This window comes from Bombina bombina, chromosome 1 (genome assembly GCF_027579735.1).
Source record: "Bombina bombina isolate aBomBom1 chromosome 1, aBomBom1.pri, whole genome shotgun sequence".
NCBI classification, from domain to species: domain Eukaryota; kingdom Metazoa; phylum Chordata; class Amphibia; order Anura; family Bombinatoridae; genus Bombina; species Bombina bombina.
In genome coordinates, this window is record NC_069499.1 from 586,334,901 (window position 1) to 586,355,205 (window position 20,305).

At 39.1% G+C, this 20,305-nt stretch overlaps 1 protein-coding gene across 1 annotated transcript in view; it reads left to right on the forward strand.

Annotated features, from left to right (window-relative positions):
* Positions 1 to 18,224, forward strand: part of IQCA1 (IQ motif containing with AAA domain 1) — a 356,514-nt gene extending 338,290 nt beyond the window's left edge. The window contains exons 16-19 of the mRNA XM_053713497.1: positions 11,405 to 11,491; positions 14,506 to 14,683; positions 15,051 to 15,289; positions 17,621 to 18,224. Coding sequence (XP_053569472.1) covers positions 11,405 to 11,491; positions 14,506 to 14,683; positions 15,051 to 15,289; positions 17,621 to 17,740 — 624 coding nt within the window. The 3' untranslated portion in view covers positions 17,741 to 18,224. The remainder of the gene's footprint in view (positions 1 to 11,404; positions 11,492 to 14,505; positions 14,684 to 15,050; positions 15,290 to 17,620) is intronic.
* Positions 18,225 to 20,305: the final 2,081 nt, after the last annotated feature.

Consider the following 20,305-nt stretch of genomic DNA (forward strand, 5'->3'; position numbering starts at 1 on the left):
ATGTCTAATTTCTGGCTAGTCTCAGTCACCTCTCGTAGGTTGCTGGCGCTACTTTGTCCCCTTCTTGGGTGGTTGGGTCATCTGTGTGTGGAAGTTTGGGTATGTCCTTGTTACTGCCTCCTTTAGTATGTTGCACCTTCTCCTATGGGAGCACAGGGGTTTGGGGTCTGCTGGGAGTTGTGAGGCTCCTACTGTTTTTCCTGTGAGGTACAGGATTCCAGGAGACTGATCCTATAAGGGTCTTTTGGAGATATTATCTTCTCATCCTACGGACTGGTTTGGAGCCTGTCTCTTGTAACCCCATGGTCTTTAGAGGGGGGTGTTCTCTTTCGAATTCTCTAAGAGATCTATCTCTTTGGGTTTACAGCAGAGGGTCTGGGATCCAGTTGCACCTTTGGGTGCTGGCTGCCTTCTTCCTAGACCTGTTAAGGTGTCTCCTTGGCCTCTTTGGCCTGTATCTCTTTCGAGAGTACAATGTCCAGGGACATTGGGATATGGGAGTGCACTGCAGGGTGCACTCCTCCGTTTGAGATCACTGGATGATCCTCAGGGGGTTAGAACATTGACCGGTCTCAGGCTCCGGGGCTCTGGCCTTTGGCCATGTCTCTTGTCTGAAGATTCTGAGTCTGGATCTGTATCGGTCCTAGGTGAAACCAGCTGCAGCTATTTGCACCTTGATTGTGTGTTTGCAAGCTGTTTTAAATTCGGTTTCAAGCCTTTGGGTTCTACAACCTCCGATTTTCTCTTCTGGGACGATTTGGTATCTGTCTGAGGGTTAGTTTTGCTGTCTCTCAGACGAGATCTTACGGTTGTTGTCAGCGGCAGCTATTGCGCCTTGATGGGAGCTTGTGGTTGTTAGTTTCAACTGAGCTGTCAGAATTTTCTTTGGTTTATATGGGTTTTCTACCTATGTTTGACTAGTTAGCTACTGTGTGAACACAAAAAGAAAGTGCCTCATGGTGTAGAAATCACAAACAAATGTGGAACGGTGTGTGTAAAGCAGGTGAAAAGGTACTCACAAGTGTGGTGGCACTCTTAGTAAAAGAAGTGCAAACGAGCAGGCTGACCTTTAACAGCAGTCAGTACGCTGGAAGGACGAAGCCTTGTTGGTAACAAGAAAGAACCGCTGGCTCTCCACAGCAGGAAAGGTAACTCCTTCAATCTGTGTATGGCAATAGAATATGCTCCTACAAAGAGCAAGATGAATGACAACGCCGTCTGCACTGCGGTTGATTGAGACCAGTAATAGGAGTATAATACAAACCAATGGAATATGGTTTGCTCCTATATGCCGATTTAGCACTTCAAAGTGAAAAGTTTGTGAAAGAGTTAAGACATCCGAGTATGATAAAAACAAAGTATTTATTTGAGCTTAACAACGCGTTTCTTGGCCGTAAGCTCTTGGCCGTTTCCTCAGGTTGAATACAAACTGTGCCTGCCATGAGGCTTAAAAATACGTACATCGTATGTGATTGGACGTTAGATTGACCAGTAGTAGCAATTGAGACATAGTAGATACAATGTATAAAAACAAACAAATCAAATAAATAGTAACTAGATAAGTGACTAATAAAAAAATAGCAACATGATGTTACACCAGGGAAGACAAAAAATATATATTAGAGGCAGCTAGAGTTTACCTAGCTTAAAAATATTAGAAACTGACAATTCGATAACGAGGCTAGTCTAAAAATTTGTGAGAATTCTCGCTATTTGAATTTTTGGTAGATTGCTAAAACATAAGGGTGTTTCACATAAAATATTTACATTGTCTACTAGGACAGACAAACTCCTAGTAATACATAATGTGTGGACAATCTAAATGTGGGCATAACTAGTCGAAAAAGCAGATTGGAATATAAACAATCAGCATGTTATAACAACAGGAGGAATTGGTAATATCCAAAAAACAATGGGCTGATATGAAACCAAAAATACTGTATGTATATAAAAATATTAGATGGCTGAAAAGATTTTTATTTCACCCTCATTTATATATTCAGTTTTTTTCCAGTGACATCATATCCGTCTCCTATATATAATTTTAATGACATTTTCTCTTTATTATGGTCCCTGTTCTATTATCTCTACACATAAGTTTTTCTATATGTGAGTCTCCTCTCTGAATCAACATTATTATTATTACTAGTTTTTACGTTTTCTCTTTTTCACTCTCTAGATCCACTGATTCACCATCGCCTCAAGAAAAGCAGCCCACATATGAACTGTGTTTTACAGCGAAATTTTATGTTTCCACTCACAAACTTTTTACACTCATTCCGCATGGAACATTATTTTCTATTTTTTGTTTTGGGTTCATTATAACTTTTTTTTTTATGCAGTTTAATTTATTATAAATACCACTTTGTCTATATTACGTTCTCCAATATTGACGTGTTATAATATTCTCATTAATTATGGTATTCTACTTTCCTTTAAATTTTATATTGCTAAAAGCAATTGTTGCACTTTACATTTAATGCAATTATTGATATTTACAGATTTACATAGCTATTTTATATATATTTTTTTACATACGAGAAAGTTGTATATTAGTATATCAAAGTGCACCCTATTTTTATGCTTTAACATATTATTTTTAAATCTAGTTAGCTACTGTGTCTGCTAGACTAGGGTACAGTGGGGAGCTTGTGGCTTCCTTGTAGCACCATAAGGCGTATGGTGTTGTGTCAGGGATCTGAGGATAAACCTTGATCCCTGGTCCTTGTCCTTCTAGGGAGTTTCTTCCCTGGGCGGTTGTCTTTAGCAACCTTGGGTTCACCTTAGTTGTTTTGAGTTTTCTTCCTTCGTTGGTGGTTCTTTAGATATCTTCTGGGTCCTCCGTTTCCCCCCTCGGGGGTAGGTGAAGCTTCTTCCTTCGGGTCAAGGGTTAGTTTTATGTGGTCGGAATGCCCGCGGGACTTGGCTCCTTGGGGGCTTTTTGTGCTCAATGGATCTAGGGATCTGAGTGGTTTCTAGCTTGGCCTTGTAGGTTATTTAACTGATGGGCAGTTACTGGGTCTTTTCAGGTTTTTAACCCCTTGTTCTAAGTGTTACAGTTTTTTTGTAGGGTACTGGGGTTTTTTTCAGGCTGTGGTGCCCTTCGAAGGGGCCGCCTTCTGTACCTGCCCTTTTGTTTGCATTCAGTGTCCTCTATAGCTTGGGTATTGTTTTCCCAAAAGTAATGAATGAAGCTGTTAACTTTTTCCCGTTTAAGAAGAAAAACTTAAATTATGCTTATGCTTTTTTGTTCTTCTGGCAACTTTTGTTCGCTCTGATATTTCTCCTACTGTTCCTTGTTCCCTTGGCAGAATGACTGGGGGATGAGGGAAGTGGGGGAGGTATTTAAGCCTTTGGCTGGGGTGTCTTTGCCTCCTCCTGGTGGCCAGGTTCTTATTTCCCAAACGTAATGAATGCAGCTGTGGACTCTTCCCGTCAGAAGAAAAGAAAATTATCAGTTAAGCATAATTTAAGTTATATACAGTTGTATGCAAAAGTTTAGGCACCCCTGACAATTTCCATGATTTTCATTTATAAATAATTGGGTGTTTGGATCAGCAATTTCATTTTGATCTATCAAATAACTGAAGGACACAGTAATATTTCAGTAGTGAAATGACGTTTATTGGATTAACATAAAATGTGCAATATGCATTAAAATGAAATGAGAAAGGTGCATAAATTTGGGCACCCTTGTCATTTTGTTGAATACCTATAACTACCTAGCACTAATTAATTGGAACACACAATTGGTTTGGTGAGCCCATTAAAGGGACACTGAACCCAATTTTTTTTGTGATTCATATAGAGCAAGCAATTTTAAGCAACTTTCTAATTTACTCCTATTATCAATTTTTCTTCGTTCTCTTGCTTTCTTTATTTGCAAAAGAAGGCATCTAAGCTAAGTAGCCAGCCAATTTGTGGTTCAGAACCATGGACAGCACTTGTTTATTGATGCTGTCCAATCAGCAAGGACAACCCAGGTTGTTCACCAAAAATGGGCCGGCATCTAAACTTAAATTCTTGCTTTTCAAATAAAGATACCAAGAGAATAAAGAAAATTTGACAATAGGAGTAAATTAGAAAGATGCTTAAAATTGCATGCTCTATCTGAATTGTGAAAGAAAAAATTTGGGTACAGTGTCCCTTTAAGCCTTGAACTTCATAGACAGGTGCATCCAATCATGAGAAAAGGTATTTAAGGTGGCCAATTGCAAGTTGTTGTTCTCTTTTACTCTCCTCTGAAGAGCGGCAATATGGGGGCCTCAAAACAACTCTCAAATAACCTGAAAACAAAGATTGTTCAATGTTATGGTTTAGGGGAAGGCTACTAAAAGCTATCGCAGAGATTTAAGCTGTCAGTGTCCACTGTGAGGAACATAGTGAGGAAATGGAAGACCACAGGCACAGTTTTTGTTAAGGCCATAAGTGGCAGGCCAAGTTAAATATCGGAGAGGCAAAAGATGGTGAGAATGGTCAAAAAAAGCCTACAGACCACCTTCAAAGACCTACAACATCATCTTGCTGCAGATGGTGTCACTGTGCATCGTTCAACAACTCAGCGTACTTTGCACAAGGAGAAGCTGTATAGGAGAGTGATGCGGAAGAAGCCTTTTATACACACATGCCACGCTTGAGGTATGCAAATGCACATTTGGACAAGCCAGCTTCAATTTGGAAGAAGGTGCTGTGGACTAATGAAACAAAGATTGAGTTATTTGGTCATAACAAGGGACATTATGCATGGCGGCAAAAGAACACAGCGTTCTAAGACAAACACTTGCTACCCACAGTAAACTTTGGTGGATGTTCCATCATGCTGTGGGGCTGCGTGGCCAGTGCAGGTACTGGGAATCTTGTTAAAGTTGAGGGTCACATGGATTCCACTCAATATCAGCAGATACTTGAGAATAATGTTGAGGAATCAGTCAAGTTGAAGTTACGCCGGGGTTGGATATTTTAACAAGGCAACGACCCAAAACACTGCTGAAAATCTACTCTGGCATTTATGCAGAGGAACAAGTACAATGTTCTGGAATGGCCATCCCAGTCCCCAGACCTGAATATCATTGATAATCTGTGGGATGATTTGAAGCAGGCTGTCCATGCTCGGCAACCATCAAACCTAACTGAACTGGAGATGTTTTGCAAGGAGGAATGGTCCAAAATACCTTCATCCAGAATTCAGACACTCATTACAGGCTATAGGAAGCGTCTAGAGGCTGTTATTTCTGCTAAAGGAGGCTCAACTAAAAATTGATGCAATATTTCTGTTGGGGTGCCCAAATTTATGCACCTGTCTAATTTCGTTTTGATGCATATTGCACATTTTCTGTTAATCCAATAAACGTAATTTCACTACTGAAATATTACTGTGTCCTTCAGTTATTTGATAGATCAAAATGAAATTGCTGATCGAAACACCCAATTGTTTATAAATGAAAATCATGGAAATTGTCAGGGGCACCTAAACTTTTGCATACGATTGTGTATACAGGTGGCCCTCGTTTTACAACGATTCAATTTACACCGTTTCAGAATAACAACCGTTTTCTCCAGTCATGTGACTGCTATTGAAAAGCATTGATAAGCAGTGCATTTATTAAAATAGCCAGTAGGTGGAGCTGTCCGCTTGTGTTGCAGCAAAGCCAAGCAAGCTGAAATTAATCAGTTTAACTTTTACTGACCACCCAGCTAAAATCTTAACCAATATGAAGATAAAATTTGCTAATATTAAATGTTTTCAATGTTTGTTGCTTACATTATCATTTAATCAATTTATGTTAAACTATGCAATTTATTTGTGCTTTGGGTAGCTTAAGTAACATAAATAAATAATATAATAATTGTAATATTGCAAATTATTACACTTGCCCCACCCGACTACCTCATAATGCAACCAGATGACAAACTTTTCTGTGGAGAACACTGATATATATACTACTCCTGTCGTAAAAATTCAAGCAGCTTGACTTTGTTTGATGGTTTGTGACCATCCATCTTTCTCTTTATCACTTTTCAATGGGGTTCAGGTCTAGAGATTGATCTGGCTATGACAGGGTCTTGATCTGGTGGTCCTCTATCCACACCTTGATTGACCTGGCTGTGTTGCATGGAGCATTGTCTTGCTGGAAAAAAACAATCCTCAGAGTTGGGGAACTTTGTCAGAGCAAAAGGAAACATGCATCCTTCACAAAGATGAATCTGCCTGATTCAAGACTTACTGAAGCCAGGCCAGTTCAAGACCCTATCATGGTGAGCCCAATCTCCAGAACTGAACTTTGAATACCTCTGGCATGTGATCAAGAGGAATGCTATAAATGACAATATTTTTATTTGGAATTTAGGAGAAATGTTGTCAGTAGTTTATAAAATAAAACAAAAATGTTCATTTTACTCAAACACCTATAAATAGTAAAACCAGAGAAACTGATAATATTGCAGTTGTCTCTATATAAACATACACATAAAATAAAAAGGAAAATGTAATCCAAACAGTTATATATAAAGAAGAATTAAAGATCCAAACTGATCTAACTTTTGGAGTCTTAGGTTATACATGGCACTGTGTATATACACTTCTGCTGCAAATGTGAAAAGAACCCCTATTATGTGATATAGAACTGGGAATAGTATTGATATGAGTGATGTATAATGTTGTGAGAATATAGGTATGGTAAGATTAACCATCTCTTCCCTAATTATTAACAATATGACCGAGTCTTTCCCAGGTCGGGTAGGTCTGTTATTTCTAATCAAAACTGTACTCATCATTGCGTTATATAGATCCATAGCCTCTACTACACGATGGCTCTTAGTAATCATAGTATATAAATTCAGCTCCCCTCGCGGCTCCGGCCGCCAGCCTCAAGGCGAAGACCAAATTGTACATTAAAGTTATGTGCCATCTTAGACAAAGTATTGAGCAGGCAACAGAAGATTTACATGTAGAAGGTTAAAGGGACACTGAACCCAAAAATTTTCTTTTATAATTCAGAAAGAGCATGCAATTTTAAGCAACTTTCTAATTTACTCTTATTATCAATTTTTCTTCGTTCTCTTGTTATCTTTATTTGAAAAAGAAGGCATCTAAGCTTTTTTGGGGTTTAGTACTCTGGACAGCACTTTTTTATTGGTGGATTAATTTATCCACCATTCAGCAAGGACAACCCAGGTTGTTCACCAAAAATGGTCTGGCATCTAAACTTACATTCTTGCATTTCAAATAAAGATACCAAGAGAATGAAGAAAAGTTTATAATAGGAGTAAATTAGAAAGTTGCTTAAAATTTCATTCTCAATCTGAATCATGAAAGAAAAATTTTGGTTACAGTGTCCCTTTAAGCTATATTTTCTGTTCACACTGAATGAAGTCGAAGGTTGTAAGCGCTACGAGTGATGAGAGTGGGAAGGTTGTGAAGTTTGTTTTCTCAGTAACATATCTTTAATACGACATAGTTTTATAGAGAAAGCATGCTAATGTAAGTCAACATATAAACAAACTATGAGTGGTGCACACAAAAGAAAAAAAATAATCAAGATGTGACTAACCAGTCTTGAGCACAGTATCTGCATTAAAGCAAAGCTATAATAACACAAACAAAATGCCTGCACGCTGATAGTCCCAGGAGTTGATTTGCCAGTTAAGCAAAGCCACTGTGAGTATTTAAAAGTCTCCTACTAGGAGGTGAGCAATTCCATTCAAGAGTAATGAAAGTCTCAAGTTTGCAGGTCAGTGCCTTTGTAAAGTCCAAGGGCCATACAGTGCCACGTGGAGTTTTAGTGGCTGTAGTATGTAAGGTAGGCTCACCATAAGTATATGAGGCAGGGTACATGTTTTATCCATGGTCTTAGTTGTCCAGGAGTCCCCCCAAACACCTGCACAGGTTTAGCTGGCATCAAATCATGTCCAGCCTGCAGTTACACGATCAGAGGTCCGGTAATGTCTGAGAACATTGGTATAAGGATGGGTGAGCATTGTTCTTTCGGGTAAGGATCCGTGGCAGCTGGGTTTAAGATAACATCTGGTACTATGCTTGTCGTGGGTGATGACTCAATTGCATACTGTGGCTCTTGCGGTACCATGAAGGTGCTTCTTCAATGTTGAGGTATCTCTTGCTGATGGCTTGTTGTAGATGTGGTCATAATTGTAGTGGCACCATTTAAAGAATTGTTGTCTGAGGCTCCGTTAGGTATAAGCCCTATATTCTCCATGAGACTCCGACTCAGCATGAGCTCTAGTGGTGCTCTGTCGATGAGTTGTAGCATAGATTTCGCAAATTTCTCAAGTAGCTGGTTGAGGCTTTGTTGTCGTCTCTCTTGTGGTGGCCATCTTGGATGTGATGTTTATAATCAGTTAGCGCTGCTTTACCTCTCTTATATGATCCACTCTCAGTCACCTCTATTTTATAGAATTAAAGTTATTTGGGAAAAAGGTTATCGGAATCTGAAGGTGCACATGTGATCAGTTTAGATAAGATATCTCCGAACGCTGAGGAGGTAGCGTTGCCTGTTGTTGGCTGTCGCCCTAGGCCTCCTCTGTCCAATTCAGTGCTCCAGTGTCAGCAATACAGCCAGGATTGAGATAGTTGGTGCACTACTGGGTAGTGTAATAGTATAATGTGCAAATTCAGTACTATAGCTGTAAGATGTCTCCAAAAATCGGCGGATAGTTGGATGTTTATCTAGATCTCCTGCAATGTCAGTTACTGAAATCAAATGTAGCTTTAATCAGATGCCTAATTCAACATCTTTTTATTGCAAGGCCTAACAACCCCCAAAACTCTCACTCTACAACCTCTACATCGGGTGGCTTTCTTTTTAAGCCATTCCTTCCTTACAAGCAAAGACTCATACTGTTGTTGTAGTTGTTGTTTTTTTTTCCACAAGATAAAATGTTATATTGATGCATATGGAGTATTTAAAAAGATGGATGAAAAAATTATTACAAAAATATGAACTGGACTTGAAAAACCTCCAAATGTTTGGGACTATGGAGATCGCAGTGAAAATTGGAAATTTTGGATACAGGATAGATATAGAGACATAACTAAAAACTGTAAGATACTAGATTACTCTAGGAACATAGTAAACTCTCTCTAACATAGGTCAAAAGCTATGCTTCATCTTCAAGAGTTGAGAAGCTTACGGTGATATTAAATTCAACATCTGTAAATAAGCCTTCTTCAGCACTCTATTAAATACATAAAAATGCATAAAATAATCACAGGACAGTTTATAATATATACATGTTAAAATGCTACTTTCCAATCAATGTTTCACTGAGCCCTTTCCTATATGTACTGTGCAGCACAGCAGAGGAAGCTGCTCTATGCAGGAGCCTGTCCCTTCCCCCCCCCCCCATTCTTAGCAGGAGCCCCTCCTTGTCCTTCCAATTTGCATGCCCTTGCTGCATGGCATTCTGGAACCTATAGTTCCCAGCCATTCAGCCAAAAAAGGCCCCAGCTGAACCACACTAATTTTTTGATGCGGCTGGCAGCGAGTGACAGTCAGAGGAGGCACTCACACCAGAATCCCAGTACCCTGTCGAGGCCTGGGCCCCTGACTGGAGTCACCCTTTTCACCCGCTGATGGCAGCCATGCTGCTATGTTAAGAACATTGGAATCTGAAATATTTGTATTTCATGTTGTATTAGCGCATTTGAGAAAATGCGATCAGGTTTGCACATGAGTAAGGGTGTTTTTTCCACTTTTCGCTCTCCATTGAAGTCTATGGGGTAATAGGTGTTAATATGGTCGTGAAATTCGTACTTCAGCTTTTTGCGTGCATCGGGTTATCGTTGGTGCAACTTCAACTTGCAATATACACGCTACCCTACACCTACATCGTATGAGGGCATTTAGGGGTTGAATAAAGTGCTAACAATGGCGTATGTTGTTTGTGGACAGGGTGGATAGAAAATCTGATTGTTTTTAATAAAATAAAATTTGAGGAAAATCTAACTAACTATAGCTTTCTATTTAAGATACTATAGTTCAAAGGTTATTCATCCTAAGGATTGTTTTTTTAAATTATGTAGTATAAGGCTTTATATTCATGACTGCAATGTTTAAATTTTTTGATAAATGAATTCCATTAATCCGTTCACAATGTCATGCTTTCCCAGAGGTTTCTGTATAATATTTTGAGGATTTTTTTTCTATCTAGAAGATATTATCACAAATGCTTGGTTTTGCAGTCCTCAAATTTGTGTATGCAGAGATAACATGCTTATTCTTTACAGCAAAAATGTTCTAAAATAAACATATATTGTTGAGAAAAAATAGCTTAATCCCATTGTACCTGTGAACACAGAATTAAGCCGTTACCTCTTAAAGGGACATTAAGCATGCAATTTTAAAAAATCCAATTTACTTCCATTATCAAGATTTGCACAACCTTTTCATGTACACCTTTTGAGGCACCAGCTCCTACTGATCATGTGCAAAAGTGTACAATAAATATGTATACATGCATTTTGTCATTGGCTGATGGCTATCACATGGTAAGGGGGAATGAATTTGCAAGAAAGAAATCTGATGCTCATTTGAAATTCAAAGGAAGTGCTGTTACATTGTTTTTTATTATATATTTGTTAATTATGCAATTATACTATATTTAATGGTTATTAGCCACACAAGATAATGTTCACTGAAAAAAAACCTCACTATTATATTGTGTCACCAGTAAAGATTGTTCCTCTTTCAATGTAATAACCATTGTTATTGTGTTGTTAAGGGAACTGAGCAAAGATATGGAAATAACAGCAAGATTTAAATGTTTTGTTTTTAAATAAAGCGAGTGGTGTTGTGCGTAATTTGAGGTTTGGCAAATCACTGTGCTATGTAGTTTAAAAACCTCAATGCAATGATGCATCACATATCACAGCTGATCTTTTTTCCGGGACTGAGGAAGCATCTGCTTTAGGATCTAAAACAGAAAAAAAAACATGACCTTTTAGTTTTCAGTTTAAACGTATTTTGGCTTTGATTAAGTTGCTTAGTGATTCATACATTTTTATATCTACGTCATAACAGAAGTGCTTCTGGGCCTAACACTGACATGGATTCAGATTCTAGGCAGTTGCTCAAACCAGTTTTACCTTATCAATTCAATGAAGTGTTTTGTACTCTCACTAAGAGAAAAGAAAGGCAATGTGAGGCATTCAAGTGGTGATGGCTTGTGTGAAATGTCTGTGTGAGATATTGGGGCACAAGTAAGTAGAAGACTTAGGTTTCTGTGAAGTAATATATACACATGGGTAGAAAAAAACTATGGTTTAATATGGGGATGTTACTAGCACAAAGGGAAAGTTACTAGTGTACACATCTTTAGAGGCTAGATATTTCTAGCTCCGGCTTTACTTTGCAATTTTTCACAGCCCTTTATCTTGTCTCCCCTACAGGTAGCACGTCAGCTCCAGCCATCTGTCATCTGGATTGGAGATGCAGAGAAAACATTTTGTAAGAAGGTCCCGAAGGCAGATAAGCAGGTAGCTTCCACAGACAAAATCCAGTGTATGATAATATTCTGCCTAGATGCTGTCACATTCCAAGGCCATCTTTTGATAATCTTCCTATAATCAAGTTCTATATATTGCCTCTATCAATCCTAGGTCACAAGCAGAAATGCCTCTGATCCATACAGCACCACTGATTAAACAGTGGGGGCGAGCGACTAGCGCTGCTGATTGGGTCAGGGACAGCAGTGTTTTGCAGGTTCCCGAGCGGTACTTATACTATGTGTTTATCCTCTTCTTTATTACTTATTGTTAAATACCAGACAAGCATCTTGCAATGGGTTCCACATCTATAAGCTTGTAAGAAGTACATGAAACTTTTAAATAATCATTGTTTGTTAGCCGCTGAAAATGGCCACCAAGCTCCACCCACAGCTTTCTTCTTGTCCAGTTAGCTGTTTTCTTGTATGACAGTTTAGCAGTGCACGTTTAATATTTTTTAGTTAGACATTGCAAATTGCACATGCACAAATGTGCGAGTAGGAAAACTTATTTAAGAGTCGATTGTGATTGGAGAAATTTAACATACCAAAATATACACGCATTAGTTGGGCAGAGCTTGGTGGCCATTTTTTTGTATTTTTTGCTTCTCTTACTTTTTTACTTACCTCGGTAAAAAAACATAATTTATACTTACCTGATAAATTCAATTATTTCATGGTGGTGAGAGTCCACGATCCATTACTCCTGGGAATTACTCTTCATTACCATTAGGAAGAGGAGAAGATCACCAAACCCCAAGAGCTCTATAAAACCACTCCCATCTCACTGGTACCTCAGTCTAACGTATAGACAAGCAAAAGAGGTAGGAAAAGAAATAAGAGCAACAATAAAAAAAATAGAAGCAGGGAAAAAAGATGTGCACAAGAAAAAAAGCACCACCAGATAAAACAAAGGGTGGGGTATCGTGGACTCTCGCCACCATGAAAGAAATTAATTTATCAGGTTAGTATAAATTATGTTTTCTTTCATACAGGTGGTGAGAGTCCACGATCCATTACTCCTGGGAACTAATACCCAATCTGTGGAGTCCACGAGTAATGAAACATAAAGGGTGGGAAACAACTTTTTTCACTGAAAAACTAAATTCATAACCCCAAGAGAACCCAAAAAATGGAAAAAACAATGCACCAAAGAAGCTAAACCTACCCGCTACCAAAGCCTCTGGGTCAGGAGCCGCACCTTCATTTAGACTGAGATAAGGAAGTAGATTTCTTGGACTGCTCAGACTTGCTCCAGTTAGAACTTGGCTTCTAGACAGAACCAGAGGAACCTGCTTCTGAGTGGAGGAATTGGATTTTTGTACCCTGTTCTAACAAAAGGGACAAAAACGATTAGGAGTTTAAAAATGTACCCTTGGACTTCTAGTCCTGAACTCCTTTACCTTTCATCACAGTAGAGATAATAGAACCCAAACCAGAACCAAATAACTTTTTTTTCCAGAAAAGAAAGAGATAAAAGCCTTGATTAAGAAACCATATCAGCAGACCAAGACTTAACCATTAAGCCCTTTAAGAAAATACTGCCAAAGACATACTTTAGCATAAAACTTAATGACAAAAATAGCACCACAAATTAAATCTTCACTATTAAAAACATCAGAAAACTGCCCAAAAATATTATTTAACCAAAATTAAGAAGCAGCAGCCATATCAGTAATAGAAACTGCTGATCTAAAAAGATAACCTGCTTGCTTAAAAACCCTCATATGGAATAGTGGTATGTATAGCCAGAGTAGAAATAGCCCCATCCACTTTGGGAATAGTTTCCCAATATTTAACATTGGAGGCTGGAAAAGTATACATTTCCTTAAACCTTACAGAAGGATTAAAAGGAACTATCTGATTTAGCCCAGTCTCTGGAAATAATCTCAGAGACTGCATCAGGTATAGGAAATACATCTGTAGATTTAATCAAAGGTATAAACTGTTAACCGGCTTGTCCCCATCTACTTACCTTAACCTCTAAAGTAAACAATGTTTATTTAAAAAGATAACAAATATGCTTAATTTAAACAAATAAGTATATATTTCAGATTTTTGATCGGAGGTAGACTCCTGATCATCAGAACAGAAACTCTCCCTCTGAGGACAAAGCAGCTTCATGACTAGAAAAATTAACCTTAGCAGGCTAGGAGCTAATAGAAGGTAAATTCTTACCTGACCTTTTACGCTTACTTGAAGGAGGCATGACCACCAACATTCATGCACAACATGCACAAATCAGCGTGTGCGAGTAGGAAAACTTATTTAAGAGTATATTGTGATTGGAGAAACTTAACATACCAACATATACACGCATTAGGTGGGCAGAGCTTGGTGGCCATTTGTTGCAGTAGTACACAGGACATCTGACACCATCATGCTGAAGCACGCAAGGCTCGAAAGCCAGTGTGCATTAATGTACATGCATCAAAAAAATCTGTTAAGTGTTAAAATAAATTACACAGAAAATAAAATAAAACAAACAAACAAATAAATAACAATAATAAATACATAAATAGGAATTACCTAAAAAATATATAACTGTCCCAAGGCCATATACATACAGTATATAATATATATAACAATAACCTAACAGGCTTATAGAGTGCCAAATAATAAAATAAAGTACGTACCAATAGGCACCCTACTACTGGAGGAAGCCAGTAGGAAGCCAAAACCAGCGCTGAAACATAACAGCAGAGGATATGGAATAGGAGTATACTGATGAATCATATGCACATCTTCATTCTTCAACCTCCTCCAGCGGAGGCAAAGACAAGACTGAGATGCAAGTGAGGTAGCAGGGGTTTCATAGAGCTCTTGGGGTTTGGCAATCTTTGCCTCCTCCTAGTGACAGGAAAGAGTAATTCCCAGGAGTAATGGACTGTGGACTTTCACCATCTGTATGAAAGAAAAGTTTATTTGCCATTGTCTATTTTTTGTCGTTCCTTCTCAGTTTCCTTCTGTCATCTCTCTCTCACTCATTGACTCCTCCTTTCATAGTTGGAACCCAAGCGTCTGAAGAAAGACCTCCCAAAATTTCTGAAGTCTTTGAAGTCAGAAGATCGGATTCTTGTTGTGGGAACCAGTCAGAGGCCATTTGACGCAGAGATCAAACCTTTTTGTAAAATTTATAAAAAGATTGTTCTAATCCCAAGGCCTGACTATGCAGCACGTTTGGGTGAGTTTGGATCCACATCCTTTTCCATCCTCTTATCTATTGGTTTCTATTGGTCAGTAACATGGCACATGTCAATTGGAAAATTGTATTTCCTGACACACTTACTTTTTACCTCAACACACAACTCATAAATGGCTCTCATATTCATGATGTGCACAATGATTATTTGTTGTGTAGATTTGGGTGACCAGCGCAAGGCACAGAGAACTCTTAAAACACAGCATGGTGCCACAACACAATGACTAAAACTGTTTGCCCTAATATTTCATTTCCTATAATCACCAACCCTCAACTAGAGCCTCATGCTTTCTGGCCTTAATCTTTTATATAGATCTATGTATAATTTAATTCCTCTTCCCCTTATTAGTTTTGTGGAAACAACTGATCTCCCATCGAGCAGGCAGTCTTGGTATGTCCTTAAATTTCAGTGCCCTGGCTAAAGTCACTGATGGCTTCACCCCAAGTCACATGGTGCAAGCGGTGGAAGCAGTACTGAATGAAAGAAGAACCAGAGAGCTCGCCCGCAGACGACTGGTGGCAGCTGAATTCATAAACTCATTGTCACGGCAGGAGCCGGTGTACAAAGAGGAAGAGGAGGCATTTAAGGTAATGTGACATCACATCAGGATACAGAGACCTTTTTCTGCTACGTGAGAAATAGAAATATTTACTCATATGTAGTTAAAGAGACATTGTTATTCAAAAATGACGCATTCTAATTCATTAGAACACTACGTTTCTTCACAGTTGACCCTAGCTAGCTTTGTGTTTAATGTCCAGAAAAGGGTTAAACACACACATATACTTGTGCTTGTTTACTTCAAGAATTATAGCATCTGAACAGAGCCCAGCCTAATCAGACACAACAGTAGCACAACCTGTCACTGTGTTTAGCTTAGGAGCTTTACCTTTGTGTTTAACTCCTGCTGATTTCTGTGATCTCATGAGATTTCACAGTAAATTTCTTTAAAGGGACATTATACACCAATTTCCAAATAACTGCATGTAATAGACACTACTATAAAGAAGAATATATGAAAAGACCCATTACACAAACAGGAGAAAGCAGGAATATGTAGACTTCAGTCTACATATGATGCTTTGGGTCTTGGTTAGGAGTCTGAAAATCAGCACAATGTTATTAAAAAAAAATAAGCAAAACTATACATTGTTACAAAAGCACCCCCAAACGGACTATATAATTGCATCATCTACAAAACATTTATGCAAAGAAAAATCTAGTGCACAATGTCCCTTTAAACCAGCGTTTCCCAACCTTTTTTCTCTCCTGTACCCCTTGATTAGGCTTTTCATTTATGAGTACCCTCTCTCTTCATTACCCCCACCCATCCCTCAAAATAAAGGAAGCACTTTTTTATAGGGGAGGTAAGCTATACCTGAATTGCATACGACTGTACTTGTATCAACAGGATTAAAGCTCAGATCTTATTCTCAGGAGTCTTGCTGTGTGGCTGGTGCCCCTGGCAGCTGCCTGGTTGCTCCTAAACAAGGCCCTGGGGGTGTCAAAGTATAATGATCATAAAAATAAATATTTAAATCTTTGAGATCAGATCGATATTAACCACCCAGCCACTATGAATGTTTTTAGTTGGAAGTGAAGCAGTCTGAATCAAGCAAGCACTAGCAGCAGTACTTTACTTACCGGCACTGACTATAACTTATTTGGGGATGCAGACCTGCCTCGCCTGTGTGACTCGCAATCTCAACGGCTCTATCACACGTGTCCACATAGCTAAGCTGCTGCAGTGCCGCTTCTATTTGAGCACCTGCAGTCAAAATTGTGTGCATGGGACAGAGGTGGGTGGAGCAGGAGGCTAAGCTGTCTGGTGACACAGGGTGATCATTAATATGTGGACCGGAGTCATCCACACCCGGTCCACATATTTCAGGTGTAGGGGCTCCCATCTGCCTATATGCCAGGCCAGGACTTCATTTATTACTTTCCGGCTAAATGCTCCTTCCTCCCACAGTTCCACGATGCTTATTAGTTGATGACCCATTGAGAGTGCCCCCCCGACCCTCCCCCCGCATCTTCCACCATTACCAACAATATTTTTGCGTACCCCCATCCGGCCTGCCAAGTACCCCCAGGGGTACACGTACCCCAGGTTGGGAACCGCTGCTTTAAACTGAGGAGGGAAATAACATGACTGTGCCTTCAGGTGCCAGTTGCACTGCCTTGCAAGTCCCTGATGACCGCTGCTTGATAAATTGTGACTGCAGGTTCTCATGTGAGAACCTGCAGTCATAGGAAGGAGAAGGGCTTGATGAATCGATCCCTTTAAGTGGAAGCAGTAAAGAGTTGTGCACATGTGCAGTGTCTCTCGTTACTCTCCCCTATGACAATTAGCAACCTGCAATTAAGACTCTGAGTTGCTGTATTTTATAAAGCGTTTTTGATTCAAACTGTAGAGCAAGCGCCAGCAATAGCCTTCAGTAGATGGTAAGTTTTATTTAAAATTTACGGAAAACTAAACATGCATATTTAAATGACTCCCTATATTGCTGTACTTAAAGTATTGTGAGGGATGCATTAAACGTAGCACACCACTTATATGTCCTTTTAACAGTCTAACTAAAAGAAACAGATTCATACAAAATCATTTCCTTAAGATATTGTTCACACTTAAATTTACCAAATGAGTAAACTCAGCATCTGGACTGGTGTAATGTATAAAGCTCAGGCACATATGGGTTAAAAACGCACACAGCGCACAATTCACTGTTATCCTCTTTGTGTTTTATGTGTACCTTTCTCATGAGCAGAACAGACATGACGATCAGGATTGGCCATTTAAAGATTTTGGAGATATTTAGATTCTTTATGTGGCAAATGTTTATATTGTTGGGTAAGAAAGTTTTCCGCAGTTTTGTAACAGAACTATTTTTTTCTCTCACCTACTTTTTGGGTCACAGGCCTGGTACGCAAAAACTCCCCTTGGGAAGAAGAGAAGCAAAGCTATGTCAGGTGGAGAGGATGATTCTACAAAAGAAAAAGGAAAGAAAGGAAAGAAAGATAAGAAAAAAAAGAAGTAGCTTCCACATCGGCAGACTTGTGATTGTCCTGGGAGCACGGAGCAGTAGACATTAGGGAGGAAAGGGTTAATAGGGGCATTCTCTTGCCATTTCATATCTGTGAACTGAGATTTAAATAAAATAAATCACAGGAAAAGGCTCAAGTTAACTGGGTAAACATGGCAGCTAAATTTGAAGTTATTTTTCACTAAATTAATGTTGCAGCTACATGAAAATATTTTTGTTTAACTTGATTTTAGCTCTTTTGCAACTACAGGAGACCTTAAAGTAGTGAGGTTAAAATGGCTCCTTTGTCCTGGAGCTGGTCAGTTATACTCCTGGCAGGATGGGTTATCTCTGCTCTATCTTTCCACACTGTTACATATGCTACATGCAGATTTGTGTGTATAGATGTTTATATTATGTATATATAGAGAGAGAACATACTGTATCTACATGTATGCTGCAATATATAAAATATTAAAAAAAAGTTTTATCTGTAAAATGTTGATCTTATAAAGTATGCTTAGTTAACTTATAAATAGACATTAAAGTCATTTCCACACATCCATAATGTGTGAGAGTGTGTGTGAATGTGTGAGACAAAATGTGTGTGTGAGAGAGAGATAGAGAGAGAAATAATGTGTGTGAGTGTGTGTGAATGTGAGTGTGTGAGACAAAATGTGTGTGTGAGTGAGAGATAGAGAGAGAGATAATGTGTGTGTGTGAATGTGAGTGTGTGAGTCAAAATGTGTGTGTGAGAGAGAGATAGAGAGAGAGATAATGTGAGTGTGTGTGAATGTGAGTGTGTGAGTCAAAATGTGTGTGTGAGAGAGAGATAATGTGTGTGAGTGTGTGTGAATGTGAGTGTGTGAGACAAAATGTGTGTGTGTGAGAGAGAGATAATGTGTGTGAATGTGAGTGTGTGAGACAAAATGTGTGTGTGTGTGAGAGACAGATAATGTGTGTGAGTGTGTGTGAATGTGAGTGTGTGAGACAAAATGTGTGTGTGTGTGAGAGAGAGATAATGTGTGTGAGTGTGGGAATGTGTGTGTGATGTGTGAGTGTAAATGTGTGTGAGTGTATGTGTGTGTGTGAATACTTATAGTTTTTAAACAGTGAAGCTTATTTAATACAATCCTAACATCAGTCGACAAATGTAAAGCATTCTCAAGTATATGTTCTCCAAATAATAAATAGAAAACATTTTAATTTTCGAAGTTCCTAAACGCTTGCTACAATAATGTTTCTCACCTATTGTCTTTATTAATAAGATTCTGTTTAAAGAGGCATAAAACCATTTTTTCTTCTTAAAACGGGGAGAGTCCACAGCTGCATTCATTATTTTGGGGAAATACAGAACCTGTCCACAAGGAGGAGGCAAAGACACCCCAGTCAAAGGCTTAAATACCTCCCCCACTTCCCTCATCCCCTAGTCATTCTTTGCCTTTCATCACAGGAGGTTGGCAGAGAAGTGTCAGAAGATTATGGAGTAGTCTCTTATGGAGACTACTCCATAATCTTCGAGATGGGACTGGAGTTTTAAGTAGTCCTGTCAGCCTCTCAGTGAGAGCATAGATGAAAGTTAGAGTCCAGAGATGCAGGGAGAGTCTTTTTGCAAAACCATTCCGACTCATATTAACAGCTCCATTAGCAATCAGCGTTGACGAGTTTTGCTGCCTGCTTTCTTCACTCAAGTCCATGTCAGAAGTGACGCTAATATCTGTCAAACTTGGAGTTACCGTTCCACGGCATTGATTCCGATAAGATCGTTTCATTTTCCTTTCATTTTGGGAATGCAATGTAAATGATAGAAGACAGGGTCTCAGTGGGACTCCTTTATCTTTATGTAATAAAAGGTTAATATCTCCTGAGGGGGGTTATTGAGCAGTGGGAGACTTTAATCATGTTTGTTATGTGATTCTGTCTGCTTATGTGTATAAATGTTAGGGCTCAAGGTTATTACGAAACATACAATTTTTTCAAGCTGCGCAGTTCTTGTGGACTGGCACGCTTTTCTTTGGCCTACATGTCACACCTCATGACCGGGCGTGGTCACGTTTTCGTTCTCCATTTCTGTATTCATGACCAAGTCGGTGGAGAGGATCTGTTTCTCTACTCTACTCTACTCATAGGAGGTGGTGAGTGCCCCAGCCATTGGGGGTGTAACGTGTCAGTTGTTTTTGTCCATAATTTAATAATTCAAGCTATGGAGGATTCTGATTGTTTGGAGAATGGTTTCTCTGATTCAGATTCTGTTACTTACGTAGATTGTGGGGAGGCCAGGGTAATCCAGCTCAATCAATTATGTTCCATATACCGTAATAGAGTGCTCTCTTCTCCCTCTGGGGTGAGGCTAAAGACTGCTGAGCCGTCCGCCTCTGAGGATTCTGTGTCCCATGAGGTGCGTTCCCTTGAATATTCTGTTCCTACACAGGCAGTTGTCCCGAATACCATTACCCCTTCTCCAGAGGGAGGTTTATTTCCACCAGAGGTTACGCTCGGTTCCGCATGGCCATATCTTTCGCGCACTTACATCTTCCTAATTGCAAGTGAAGAGTTCATCCATGTCCCCTTAACCTGGGG